This window comes from Cyrtonyx montezumae, unplaced genomic scaffold, assembly GCF_038088225.1.
Source record: "Cyrtonyx montezumae isolate F1298 unplaced genomic scaffold, pur_monq_1.0 scaffold_3, whole genome shotgun sequence".
Taxonomy (NCBI): domain Eukaryota; kingdom Metazoa; phylum Chordata; class Aves; order Galliformes; family Odontophoridae; genus Cyrtonyx; species Cyrtonyx montezumae.
In genome coordinates, this window is record NW_027072034.1 from 34,141,806 (window position 1) to 34,155,704 (window position 13,899).

At 37.9% G+C, this 13,899-nt stretch overlaps 1 protein-coding gene across 4 annotated transcripts in view; it reads left to right on the plus strand.

The window, feature by feature from the left end:
- REV1 (REV1 DNA directed polymerase) overlaps positions 1-13,899 on the plus strand; it is a 54,875-nt gene that overhangs the window by 30,456 nt on the left and 10,520 nt on the right. For all 4 annotated transcript variants that reach the window (XM_065741173.1, XM_065741174.1, XM_065741175.1 and 1 more), the window contains 7 exons: positions 368-522; positions 5,171-5,290; positions 7,415-7,635; positions 8,667-8,839; positions 11,269-11,371; positions 12,799-12,955; positions 13,320-13,522. In XM_065741173.1, the coding sequence (XP_065597245.1) occupies positions 368-522; positions 5,171-5,290; positions 7,415-7,635; positions 8,667-8,839; positions 11,269-11,371; positions 12,799-12,955; positions 13,320-13,522 (1,132 nt within the window). The remainder of the gene's footprint in view (positions 1-367; positions 523-5,170; positions 5,291-7,414; positions 7,636-8,666; positions 8,840-11,268; positions 11,372-12,798; positions 12,956-13,319; positions 13,523-13,899) is intronic.

Below are 13,899 nucleotides of genomic sequence, written 5' to 3' on the forward strand. Positions count from 1 at the left end.
ATAGTGAGATTCTTCCAGGTGTTGTTTTTGTTTAGCTGTTTTTCTTCTTGTGTTTTTGTTGTCATTGTTTTGAGTACCTTAAGCATGAATTACTGGAGTAGCACTTGAGCAATACTGGAAGTCTGTTAGTAGGACTGAAAAAAAGTTTTCACATCTTTTCCTGTTCCTTTAAAAGCATGATGCATGTTGAAATCTGTCCTATGTTAGTACTGGAATGTTCTTTTCTGGCTTTTTTGTATGTAAGTCGTGTGATGCAAAATAAGCAGGGAAATGCTACCTCAAAAGGAAGACTTTATTTGCTACATATTTGTTTTAACAGATGGTGAGCTGTTGCTGGTGTTTCACCTCCTTTACTTTGTGTTGATAGCTATACTCATAACATCGAAGCTGTCAGTTGTGATGAAGCACTAGTAGATATCACTGAAATCCTTACAGAGACCAGACTGACTCCTGATGAACTTGCAAATGCTATCCGTGCTGAAATCAAAGCCCAGACTAAATGCACTGCTTCTGTTGGGATGGGTAAGTGCCTTACTTCATTTCTGTTATCACTTGCTTTTTTTCAGGTGTAGCAGAACTACGTTAGGTTGCCATAACTCTAAAGCGTTTCTGAAATACAGAATATGTTGTCATTCACATTATATTAGTATAAATTAAAATACAAGAACATTTTCCTCAGTGGAAGGTTTTAAGCAAAAATTCATACAATTTGCTATCAGCCCTCTGCTGTCTGAACAGGAGGCTAAAATTCCATCTGTACAATATTATTTTGTTCATTTTAATGAAATACTACTGTATTTTGGCAGTAAATAGAAAGCTGATCACAGATCCTGTTCAGTGTAGGAGAAGGCAGTGAAAGTTTATGATGATAACTTACGTTAATTTATGATTAACATAAAATGATTCGGTTCATAGGTTCATAAGGTTCATAAGGACCTACAAGATCATCTAGTCCAACCATCCTCCTATCACTATCCCTACCCAACTACTAAATCAAATCCCTTAGCACCTCATCTAAACACTTCTTGAACAGCGCTAGGTATGGTGCCTCAACCACCTCCCTAGGCAGGCCATTCCAGTGCCTGACCACTCTTTCAGAGAAAAAATGTTTCCTCAGGTCTAATCTAAATCTTCCCCGGCGCAACTTGTGGCCATTCCCTCTCGTCCTGTCGTTATTTATCAGGGAGAAGAGGCCCACTCCCTCCTCACCACAACCCCCCTTCAGGAAGTGGTAGAGTGCAATAAGGTCTCCTCTGAACCTCCTCTTCTCCAGACTAAACAATCCCAGCTCCCTCAGCCGCTCCTCATAAGACTTGTGCTCCAGACCCCTCACCAGTTTTGTTGCCTTTCTCTGAACACGCTCCAGGGCCTCAGTGTCCTTCTTGTAGTGAGGGGCCCAAAACTGAACACAGTACTCCAGGTGTGGCCGTACCAGAGCTGAGTACAGGGGGATGATCACCTCCCTGCTCCTGCTGGCTACACTATTTCTAATACAGGCCAGGATGCTGTTGGCCTTCTTGGCCACCTGGGCACACTGCCAGCTCATGTTAAGCCGAGCATCAACCAACACCCCCCAGGTCCTTTTCCTCTCTACATTCTTCAAGCCATTCTGCCCCAAGCCTATAGCATTGCATGGGGTTATTGTGGCCAAAGTGCAGGACCCGGCACTCGGTCTTATTGAACCTCATCCCATTGAGCTCAGCCCAGCTGTTCAGCCTATCCAGATCCCTCTGAAGGGCCTCCCTACCCTCAGGCAGTTTGACACATCCTCCCAACTTGGTGTCATCTGCAAACTTACTGAGGGTACACTCAATTCCCTCGTCTAGGTCATCAATAAAGATATTAAACAAGATGGGCCCCAAAACTGACCCCTGGGGGACACCACCCGTAACAGGACGCCAGCTGGACTTAACTCCATTAACCACTACCCTCTGGGCACGGCCCTCCAGCCAGTTCTCCACCCAGAGAAGAGTGAACCTGTCCACACCACGGGCTGCCAGTTTCCCAAGGAGAATACTGTGGTAGACCGTGTCGAAGGCCTTGCTGAAGTCCAGGTAGACTACATCAACAGCCTTTCCCTCATCTACCTGTCTGGTCACCCAGTCATAGAAGGAGATGAGGTTGGACAAGCACAACCTGCCCTTGGTGAACCCGTGCTGGCTGGGTCTGATCCCCTTGTTGCCATGCACGTGTCGTGTGATTTCCCTCAAGATCATCTGTTCCATAACTTTCCCTGATGCCGAGGTCAGGCTGACAGGCCTGTAGTTCCCCGGGTCTTCCTTACGGCCTTTCTTGTAGATGGGAGTCACATCGGCAAGCCTCCAATCTTGTGGGACCTCTCCAGATAACCAGGAATTCTGATAGATGGCAGAAAGTGGCTCGGCAATCACCTCTGCTAGCTCCCTCAGCACCCTTGGGTGGATCCCATCTGGCCCCATGGACTTGTGGCAGTTCAGATGGAGGAGAAGATCTCTGACCGTCTCTGCTTGGATCACAGGGGGTGCATTATGCGCCCTGTCCCGGACTTCCAGGTCAGGGCAAGTACCCTGTGGACAACTGCTCTGTCTATTAAAGACAGATGTGAAGAAGGCATTGAGAACCTCAGCCTTTTCCTTATCATCTGTGGTTACATTCCCTGCCTCGTCGAGTAAAGGAGAGAAATTTTCCTTAGTTTTTCTCTTGCTGTTAATATATTTGTAAAAGGGTTTCCTGTTCTCCTTTACAGCAGTAGCCAGTCTAAGTTCAAGCTGGGCTTTAGCATTTCTAACTTTCTGCCTGCAAATCTTGGCCAGTTCTCTGTAGTCACCCCAAGTAGCCTGTCCCATCTACCAGAAGACATAGACTTTTTCTCTCAGAGTCTCAACAAAAGTTCCCGGTTCATCCACACTGGTCTTTTTCTCCTCCGGCTCGACTTACGGGACTCCGGGACAGCCTGCTCCTGTGCCTTTAAGATTTCCATCTTGAGGAGCATCCAGGCTTCCTGGACCCCTTTACCCCTCAGGAGCAAGTCCCAAGGGACCCTTGCAACAAGCATCCTGAACAGGTCAAAGTCTGCCCTCCGGAAGTCCAAGGTAGTGGTTTTGCTAGTCACCCTCTTGACATCACCCAGAATAGCAAACTCCACCATTTCATGGTCACTCTGGCCAAGACAATCTCCAACCTTCACATCTCCTACTAGTCCTTCCCTGTTAGTGAAAAGTAGGTCTAGCAAGGCATCTCCCCTGGTAGGCTCTTGCACCAGCTGTGTCAGGAAGCAATCATCCACACATTCTAGAAATCTCATGGACTGCTTCCTCTGCGCAGTATTATATTTCCAGCATATAAGCATTAGGATTATAAGCATATAAGCATTAGAATAAGCATTAGGAGACATTGAAAGCAAAGATTTGGGTGATTTGTAGTGGGAATCGTATATAAAATTATACATCTGAAAGGTCTTAATTTCTTTTTCACTTGACTCCTTCTTTTCTCCTTTGTTTTTCTTCCTAATAACATTAGACTTAAGTTTCTGTAAATATACGTACTAACTTTATATAAGTCTATAAAACTCGTTTGTGATGTAAGCAGAATTTTTCCTTTATCTCTTTTGATAGCGTAGTAGTAGAGAGACTGTAATTCCTTGGATTCATATTCGTGTCTTGTTTTGAGTTGGAACGCATTTGTAATCTCTTTTATATGCATATTTAGTTTGTTTGCTTTTTCTATTGCTTTCTAAAGCACGATTTTCTATTCAGATGTAATAGTTCTCTTTTGGAGGAGACAAATATACCTATGAGGAAATATTTTTTTCTAATAATCTGTCTGAAATATTTGAAAAATATTTTTGGTGTCCATTCATATGGTAGGTACACTAAAAAGGCTTTGTCTTTTCACTCATAATTCATCATGAAGTATATGAATCAGAGGATGTAATATCACTTGCACTGTTACATTAATGTAGATACCTGATATCATGTACTTGGTCTACCAGAAACACAAATCTTGTGTGATTTGTATGTGGCCCAGTGGAAAGGTTTTACCAATATGAAACAGTGTCAGTTTCAATACATATTATTATATTGTAAAGAGATCTCTCAACACTATTATTTCTGATTAGAGACAAATTAAAGAAGATACGCTTATGCCAGTTTAATAAATTTAACTTTTGCCCCAGATATTTTAGTGGCTAGCTGAACTGTTTTAAGAATGCTAGTGAAAGATAAAACGCTCATCTGTAAACATCCTGTATCCTGATTTTTCATTTATTAAGTGAGGTATTAGGTTTTTTCTACTTTATTTCAGTGTTTCGAGAATTATGTGTTACAGAAGGTAAGTCACTGAGATTTCGTGGTATCAGTGCTATGTTGGTGTGTTTGATAGATGGGCAGTACTCCATAGACAAAACATACATCTCCAGAGTTAAATAGAAGGTTGAATAAAGATTGACAAAATTTAACTCCATTTAACTTTTCACATGAAACAGTGAATGCAGAAGTCTGTTATTGTTCTTACTCACTAAAATTTCAAATAGATTAAAAGAATACGAATACAGATGAGAGGAAAATAGCAGTAGTACCACATAATGCTAGGAGTACTGGATTCCTCTGACATTCTGTGAGTTTGTTTTATCTTAGAATGGGGCATTTGTCAATAATGAAGCTATTTTGGTATCTTTTCAGAGATGTTATTGGCCTGGGCATGTAACAGGGAAGAAAAAATGCTGAAATGAGCTTTGTTCACCCTTAATGAGTATACATAATAATTTAACAGAGTCACTAGATATTTTTTTTGTGATTATCCTGTACCTAACTAATAGCTTAATTCCAATATTTCATATATAATATACATGGAAGAATTGTAATCTAAGTATTATTTGTATTATTTACACAGAATATGGTGGACGTTTAGACATTACACAGTACTGAAGTATTATTCTTCTACATGTTTAACTGTTCTTAGTTAACTGCTTGCCTCTATGAATGCAGAACACCACCAAGACAAAATAGATTGAGTGTTCTTCATGAAGTATCCTGCAAGTATTTGTTGGTTGCTTTGGTTTAGGTTTTGTTTGTTAAAAGATAAAGAATTTTACTATAATTTCTGCATTTTTTTCCTTGGCTTTTGAGCTGCAAAATTCTACATGAGAAGACAGATGCTACTACGGGCACAATTTAATCTGTCATTTCTACAGGTTCCAATATTCTGCTGGCCAGAATGGCAACTCGTAAAGCAAAACCTGATGGACAGTATCACCTAAAACCCGAAGAAGTAGATGATTTTATCAGGGGTCAGCTTGTTACCAATCTTCCAGGTACTCATTTATTTTACAAGACATTTTGCCACCTGATTTTAAAAGTTTAAACTAGAAATCTGTGTTGTTCCAATTAGAAATCAAGCAGGATTAGATGTTATTCCATGGTTACGATCCAGAAAAAGGAGATACACAAAAATTTCAAAAATCATTATACTCCTGGAAAGAATCTTAGAGACCTTTACAGAGCCACGTAGCTGCATAAGTCTGTGGAAGATGCTCAAAGTTTAATATGTTATGCAACTTTATATTATTTGACAAAATGATTCAGATTAGTCACTTTAAGTGAGTCCTAGCTTACTACATTGTAATGAATAAAGTAAGTACCTGATGTTATTCATTTTATCACTGGGAGAAAAAGGGTTTGCTTAGAAACAGGAGAATACTCTTTCTGAAAAGAAGTGTATGAGGTCAAGAGTTAGATAAAATAGCACAGATAACATAATAAGACAGAGCATATATGACAGAAAAAAGCAAAGGAGTTTAATCTGCTGCTCTTCAGAAACTCTCAGAGACGCAGATGAACATGAAAAGTAAGGCTGTTGTGAGAGTACAACTGCTGTTGGACTTTGCATCCTTTTGTAGGTAGTTTTTGATTCTAGTAGGTCTAGAATACAAATCAGGCATTTGTTATGAGGGGAATTATTTTTTCTGCACATATCTTGATTTAAAGGTATAATGTAAATTGTGACAGAATGTGTTGCTTCTTTTTAGTAAGAGCAGAAAGTTTGTTGAATTCCAAGTGTTTTTTGCCTAGATGTCTGATGAAATTATTGTGATGATTATTATGTTTTATAAATATGCCTATGTATGTGATAGTACTGATTTTTGAACTGTTTGACAGTTTCAGCCAAATCTTACTGAGGGGTATAAGTTCTGCAGACAAAATGTTTCCCACAACACTTCTAAAAAATGACAGCTTGATGGGGGAAATGATCAGTATTAGTATATCCTTTGAGAGACAGGGAAATTGAGCTGTTGTGCATTCTGACCGTAGTTGCTTAATTGTCCTGTGTTTAGCCAGAGTACATGACTTTTGTCCTGTACTCCCTAGTTGTGTAGGAAAGAGAAGAATGTTTCAGTAAGGGTGGAACTGTATGATTGAGTAAGGTGGCTGTAAACATAACGAAGACCTAAGGAAAATGCTGTGAGGAAGGAAAGAATTAGAGAGATTTTTCAAGGCATAATGGAAGTCAGTAGAAAGATGGCAGGGATGTGTACTTAGCGTGAAGGGAATTATAGGTAATAATGACATGTGTGTATATATACACATGCTGACTGTCAATGAAACGAAAGAGTAGGAATAGTGTATGTACACAGATGCAGGTTTACTGGAAATACTCTTTTTATACTCAATTTCCTGGACAAACATAACAGCACAGTACCATTTATTTTTTGCATGCTTTCAGTGAACTCACATATTCATTGTAAAAACTCGTTAGTATTTGTGTCAATAATATCACCAGGTAAAGAAACAGTGTTTATGAAAGATAGAAGCTGATTTATAACTTCTGCTGACTCTGGTAATGTAAACTCCTAAGATCAATATTTTTCAGAAGTAACAGCCCCCTCTCCCAGAAATATACTTAAGTTTATCACACTTGTGTATGTGCAGTTGCCATGGATACCTGCAGTTTCTAGTGCTTGGTAATTAAGCACAAGTGATACATATATGCTGTCACTTCTGCTTAAAATAGTATATTTTGCCCAGGAAGCAGTGGGACAATAGTCAAAATATGTGTGGTTTTTTTTCTCATTTCTCTAGACTAAAACAATTGTATATAAACATACTACATGTTGTACACTCTTTTTGGATGTTTTGCTGTGATATTTGGAGCTATATCCACTCCAACAGGCAGTACCCTGTCAGGAAGATTTACAAGCAAGAATCATTTACTCTTCACAGAAACGTTAAAACATGCTGCATTCTAAATATGTAATACAAACTAAAGAAACTGAGATGAAGACAGCAAAAGTTTCCATTGAAACCATGCTTCATTGAGTGGAATTTCTTGTCTTTATTTGATACAGCATACTCTAAATTTAAAAGGACAAGTTTTATTTATCAAAAGCCTGGCTGGCTGAGTTGTGTGGCATTAACAAAACTAATTGCTTTGTTGTTAGGAGTTGGCAGATCGATGGAATCTAAGTTGGCTTCTTTGGGAATTAGAACCTGTGGAGATCTGCAGTGTGCTTCAATGTCAAAACTGCAAAAAGAATTTGGTCCAAAAACTGGACAAATGCTCTACAGGTTTTGTCGTGGTTTAGATGACCGACCTGTCCGCACAGAGAAAGAAAGAAAATCTGTTTCTGCAGAAATCAACTATGGAATAAGGTTTACTCAGGTAAATTTATACTTTCTTTTCTGCAACGACTTCTTGCAACTGTAGAAGGAACTTCTCATATTCTGATTTTTTTCACTTACACTTTGATCTGTTAGAGCACCATCTTAGCCACCAAATAGAAATGAGGAAAATGAAGAAGTAGGAGACCATGTGATAAAGTGGGAGGAGAGACTACAAAAGTATTTGACTGAAAAGAAGCATGCACAAAATTAGCTGGCTATTCTGCATTCGTTATACAAGTCTGGTTCAGAAAAAGAGAACTGCAGTAGTTTTGTTAGCACCTAGCATTCTCTTTCATTTAAATGCTGATTATTCAAGTATGCCAGTGTCTGAAACATTGAACAGATTGCTCCAGTTTACTTTGAATAGACTTTTTGCAAATATTTTGGGGTTTTTGTTGTTGACATTGGAAAAAAAAATTAAAAAGAACTTCAATTGTTGGAAACATAAGCATTTGTAGAAATAACAGAAAAAATGAGCTTCAGATAAATGTTTTGTAGTTCAGACTTTTGCTTGAAGAAAAAAGGGGAAAATGGATCAGAACATTTGTTCAGGGCTTTGTCCAGTCTGGTATTGGAAACCTCCAAGAACAAATACTACACAGATTCTCTGATTAACCTCTTCTACTGTTCAACTGTTCTCATGGTGAAAACGTTTTATTTTTTTCTTACAAGCCCTACATGCTTCATATTCTACAAGTGTGCTTAAAATTAAGACTTAAAAACTCTTAAAATGAGATACCAAGTTTTTTCTTAAATTGTTTTGAATAAAGGACTACGTATTTCAGCATTAGGATAGGCATCTACCATCTTGCCTAACTTCATCAACCTGCAATGTAACCTTGAAGCTAAATAAGATAGTTGCCCGTGAATCAACTTGCTCTTTAAGTTTGCAAAACCTTTCTTATTTTTAAATCTTCGCAATGCACACTTCAACGTGTTGTGGATTATAATGAAGCTTAATAATTTACCTTACGCATTTGAAAACTCGGTAGTCATCCAAACAATAGAATGTTGTTTTTTCTCATTTAGCCTAAGGAAGCAGAAGCTTTCCTTCTGAGTCTCTCAGAAGAAATCCAACGTCGACTTGAAGCTGCTGGTATGAAGGGTAAACGTTTGACCCTCAAGATAATGGTCAGAAAGGCTGGGGCACCAGTGGAGCCTGCAAAATATGGAGGTCATGGAATTTGTGATAACATTGCCAGGTAACTAAGCATGGAAAAAAGAGTGGTCAGTAGTAGGCCTGAGTGCATTTCTGCAAAATGCTGAACACTGAACCTGAGTAAGCTGAGACAGAAATTTTCAAGTGCTTGGTGCCTCTCTGTCTATGTAGCAAAGCTGCATTAACATGAGATGTTACTGTCAACGTTCTGTGTCTGTTTCAGCTATTCAAGAAGGCAACTTGTCCCATTCTCCTGACATTAACAGTTAGGTTTTTACATACAGTCAGAAATGCTTTAGTTTTTTTTTATAGATTATTACCAATATAGTAAAGCAGCTTTTCACTTGGTCTCCCCACAGCAGTTTTGATCTCATCAAGATGGGTAGCTGCTCATCCCTGGTGCAGAAGTATACCCCAGTAGGGTTAGTTGTTAGGTCGCTGTCAGCGGAGGAAGAGAACCTTCAGTTTCCACAAGCAGTCCTATTACTCTTAATGATTATTTATTTCTCATTTATGGGATTCTTTCATATTGTTCAACTGGATGATTTTGACTAAATATTTTTTACCTCTTACTTACAAGCTTACATACTCATCAGAACACAAGAATGAAATGCAGACAAATGGCATCATGGGAGTGCATTTCATTTCGTACAGGATTTGTCTCAGAAACTTCAAAATAGACCTTTATTCTTCTGGCAGACACTTCTGTATCAAAGCTTTTGTTCCTCAGTAAAGAAAAGGTCCCGTCCTGCTATTTTTATGAAAGTGCATTTAACATCTTTACAGTTGCTGCTTTTCTACTTTTCTCAACAGATGAGTCTCTCATGAACTGAAAGATCCTTTGCTTGTGGTAACTGAGAAGGTGTAAGGGTGTTAAAACTCAGCAGTAGGATATGCATACACTGTGCCTGTCTCATATGTGACATACGTACATGAGCTTACGACATGCAACTGAACTGTACTGAACAAACTGTATTGAAAGAAACAAAGCAGTACAAAATTTGTTTCAGTACCAAAAATTCATAGCCTTCTGAGACTAGTATATCAAGAAGAAGATCTATGTCTTCCCTTTTGCCTTCTGCATATCCTGAATTCTTTGAGCTAAAGGTTTACTCTTAACAGCCTAAGCATGTCTTTAGGACTGAAGGTGTGTAGATAAATAGGTTTATTCTTCCTTTTGTCAGCAGCTGAGTCACATTGGTCTCTCGTTAACAAGTCAGTGCTTTGGACCTGATTTCTGTAGTCAGACAAGCAAATGTACACGTCTGGAAATTTCTATTTCTTCAAGCAAGAATTAAGATAGGATAATGGAGCCTTCCAGAGATCCTGAAGCAGCTCTGATGCCATGATCTTTACTGTGTAGTCCTGATAGTACAGAATGCACCTCTGTAAAGTACTCTTCTGAAATAGTGTGTACCTTTGGACCAGGGTATTGCTTTTTTCCCACTATTTTATACAGTTGCATTTTAACCATGATACTGATCTCCTTTCTTCCTTTCCTTAAAAGAGTAATCTGTAAAGCTCAGGGCGTTTTTCATATCCTCCACAGCAGGAAGGCTTTCGTTTTCATAGTGGAAGAACCAGACCTTTCTTGAGATCATTTCATTGTTTCCATCATTTTCAGACAAATGGATAAGACTGAAATTCACAGAGATACCATCAGAATAGGTCATACGTTGTCAGGAGGACAGTAGCAAAACATTGAGGTAGAACTTCCTCGTGTCTGTGGAGCTTGCTCCATCAGAATTAAAACTGCATAGGTTACCTCTGTGAGAGAAGTCTGGATTCCTCTCATATTTTTGATTAGCTCCCTGAAATTCTATTCTTATTTGTCTCGAATGCTGTGCCATTTGGGGATCCAGAACTGCAAAGTGCTAGTAGTGCCCTACAAAGCTTTTAGATGGCAATTTTGAAAACTCACAACCAGGTATTTTTGTGTGAGAGTTGTTGCCAAAAGTTTTCTTAAAGTTACTTAGCAGTAATTAGAGCTCATCATTATTTGTAATCTGCACACATGTTCCTACATCTGCTTCTCCTTCAGTGTTCCTTTGGATTACTTGCTTTAGGCATTTGACAATTGACGACTGAAATAATAATGGGTAAACTCTTTATGAATTGAGCTTAAACAAAGGGTAGTACATAAGTGCACTTCTGTGAGTACTGCAAAGAGAAACAAGTTTGTCTAGCTTCAGAAGATAGTATGTATACAAATATATGTTATACATGACAAATTAGTTTGTGAACTACATACTGGGAATGTCTAATTAGTAAATATGTGGGATTTTTTTGTTGTTTTGTTTTCTGTAGAATATGCTTAGTTCTATTACCTTAAAAAAATAGCATTCAGTTTCTGTATGCAATAAATTATGGTGTGTCTGTCTTTAAGGTTCTCTCTGAAATAAATACAGAACTGTTGTCTTTAGAATTTGTGAAACAGATTTTTGTTAACAGTACTTCTTAAATTCTTTTCAGGACTGTGACTCTAGACCACGCAACAGACAGTGCAAAAGTAATTGGAAAAGAAACTCTAAACATGTTTCACACAATGAAACTGAACATATCTGATATGCGAGGGGTGAGTTAATGGAAAACCCAAATTTATTATCCTTGTCAACTTTTTCCTCATCTTTCACTTTTTCAGTTCTCCATGGTAGGCAATAAAGAAGCTAGAGCAAGTGTAGATCATGCAGAGCTTTTGTAGGGTAAGCTATCCAGTCACTAAGTATCTAATAAGGATTCTGTTCATAACTTCAATCTGAGATTGGAATTTTTGCTCTACATTGCAAGTTTTAGATCCAGAAAAGTTACCAGCTTGTGGTTTGGCCTTTGTTTGAAGGTGAATCAATGGCTGTCTTGAACTATGAGTCATTTGAGAACAGTCTTGCCTACCTCAGTGGTTCTGTCATAGCAATGTAAGCCAATAGTCTCAGAGACTATTTTGGCAGTGGCTATTTCTTAAAGAAGAGCACAGAGGCTTTCTAGAACTAGCATTGATTGGTCATTTAGATGTAAAGCATATTGTTGATTCACAATGTTGCATTGCAAATTCAGCTCCATAGCTTGATTTTAATTCTTGGAGTTCATGAAATATTTATCCTCCTCTCCCTGTTTTTTTTCTAGCTTATTGTCTGTCTCCTTTGCTGTCTTTCCTGACTTATTTCTCTGTTGTAGGTACACTTTTCATAACCTTTGCTTTAGATTCTTCTTTTAGAGTTAATATCCAGTGGGTACCAAATGCTTTATTTTGCAAAAACAGTGTACTTTTCTGACAAGGTGGCTTTGTTCAGTTCTGGAGGGGCTGTTCAGTCCTAGATGAGATAATAAATTGCAGGTATTTTAATCACAAGACTGAGTCTCAACTGACTTAAACATCCCCACTCTCTATGCCTGTATTCGAGCTTAAGCTTCATAACTAACGCATAAAGTGAGATGTGCCCTTTTTCTTTATGTCCTAAAGTTACATCCTTGGTTGTAACTTTTAACATCCACATCTGGACATGTGAAACCACTAGCTTGTCCCATATTGTTTTAAGAGCCTGTTAAATACAACTAATAAACTAATTAATATTATTACATTGAAAGCAATGAACTTAGTGTAGATTGTCCTGAGGAAAACCATTCCCATTCTGTACATATAGCTGAATTTAATGCTGATCACTTCTTGGTCAGTACTTCTGTAGATTTTTATATCTAATACATTTCCTAATGAACACGTTTCATGATCTTGTTGAGAGCACTTTTCTTTAGAGAATCTAAGCTGGTATTATCTTTGTAATTCATTAGATGCTGGATAGTGGTAGATAATCCCAGGATTTGTTTGGTATGTTTTTACATGGTCATTCATGTTTTTTTTTTAATATACTTGTCCTCTTTCCCATGCCCAACAGGCAGCCAATTTGAGAAGGAAAAGGGAATGCTATTATGACTGAATTATAGATCATTGTTTTTCATTGTTATTATTGAAAACTTTATTAAGTGAATGTATTAATGTTTTGGATTTAGGTGGGAATTCAGGTGCAGCAGTTAGTCCCCATCAGTAAAACCACGTCAGCTCAATCAGCAGTGCAATCTGGACGCTTACCTGGTGGATCACATTCAGTTATTGATCTTCTTCATGTTCAGAAAGCAAAAAAGTGCTCAGAAGAAGAACATAAAGAAGGTCAGTAAGCTTTGTAGTTCACCTGAATCGTAATGATTAGTTCTTACGGGCTGGAACTTCATTTATCTTTTTGAATACTATTTGAATATTCAGTATTAGACAAGTATAATATAAACTTCTTGAGAGCATGTTTTGCTGCTGCAAATGAAAATGCTGCATAATTTCTTTTAGCAGTCTTTTTAAAAAACGTTAACAGAGGTTACTTCTTAATAGAAAGTTTTATTATTACGACATATTGTGCGTAAACTACTGAGTAATGGAAACTTAGCTTAGAAAAATGAACTTCACTCTACGTTGAAATTCCAGAGTTCTAAACTATTAGATCTGTTTTGTTTTCATGTGTGTCTTATTTTCATGTGTGTAGTATTTGTTGCTGCTATGGATCTTGAAATATCTTCTGATTCAAGAACTTGCACTGTTCTTCCATCTCGTGGTACCCATCTCACAGCTGGTCTCAATTCTAACATTAACAAGACTGATTCTGCTGTCAAACTGAACGGCTTGCATTCTCCTATCAGCGTAAAATCCAGGCTTAATTTGAGTATTGAGGTTCCATCTGCTTCCCAGGTAAAACCCAGTAATACTGAATATCTGCAATATATTGTAATTATGTGGAAATGCTGGCCTTATGTGGGCAGAACAGAGAAAAAATGTTGTATCATGGTTTTTTGAATAAAGAAAACTTCAGTAGGGTAGAATGAACAGGAAGAGATGATTATTAATGCAAAACTATTTTGCCTTAATAAAATGATTTTTAAAAAGCAGTCTTTCATAGACCAACTTGAAGAATAAGTTATTTTTATTTGAAGGATATAAGCTTAGTTTTCCTGTCTTTTTTGCTTCCCATCATTTGCCAAAGGATTGAAATGGAACAGGAATGAGGAAGATGCCACGTCTGTAAAATCAAAAAACATTACCTTTCACCTTTCACAGCTACAACTCTT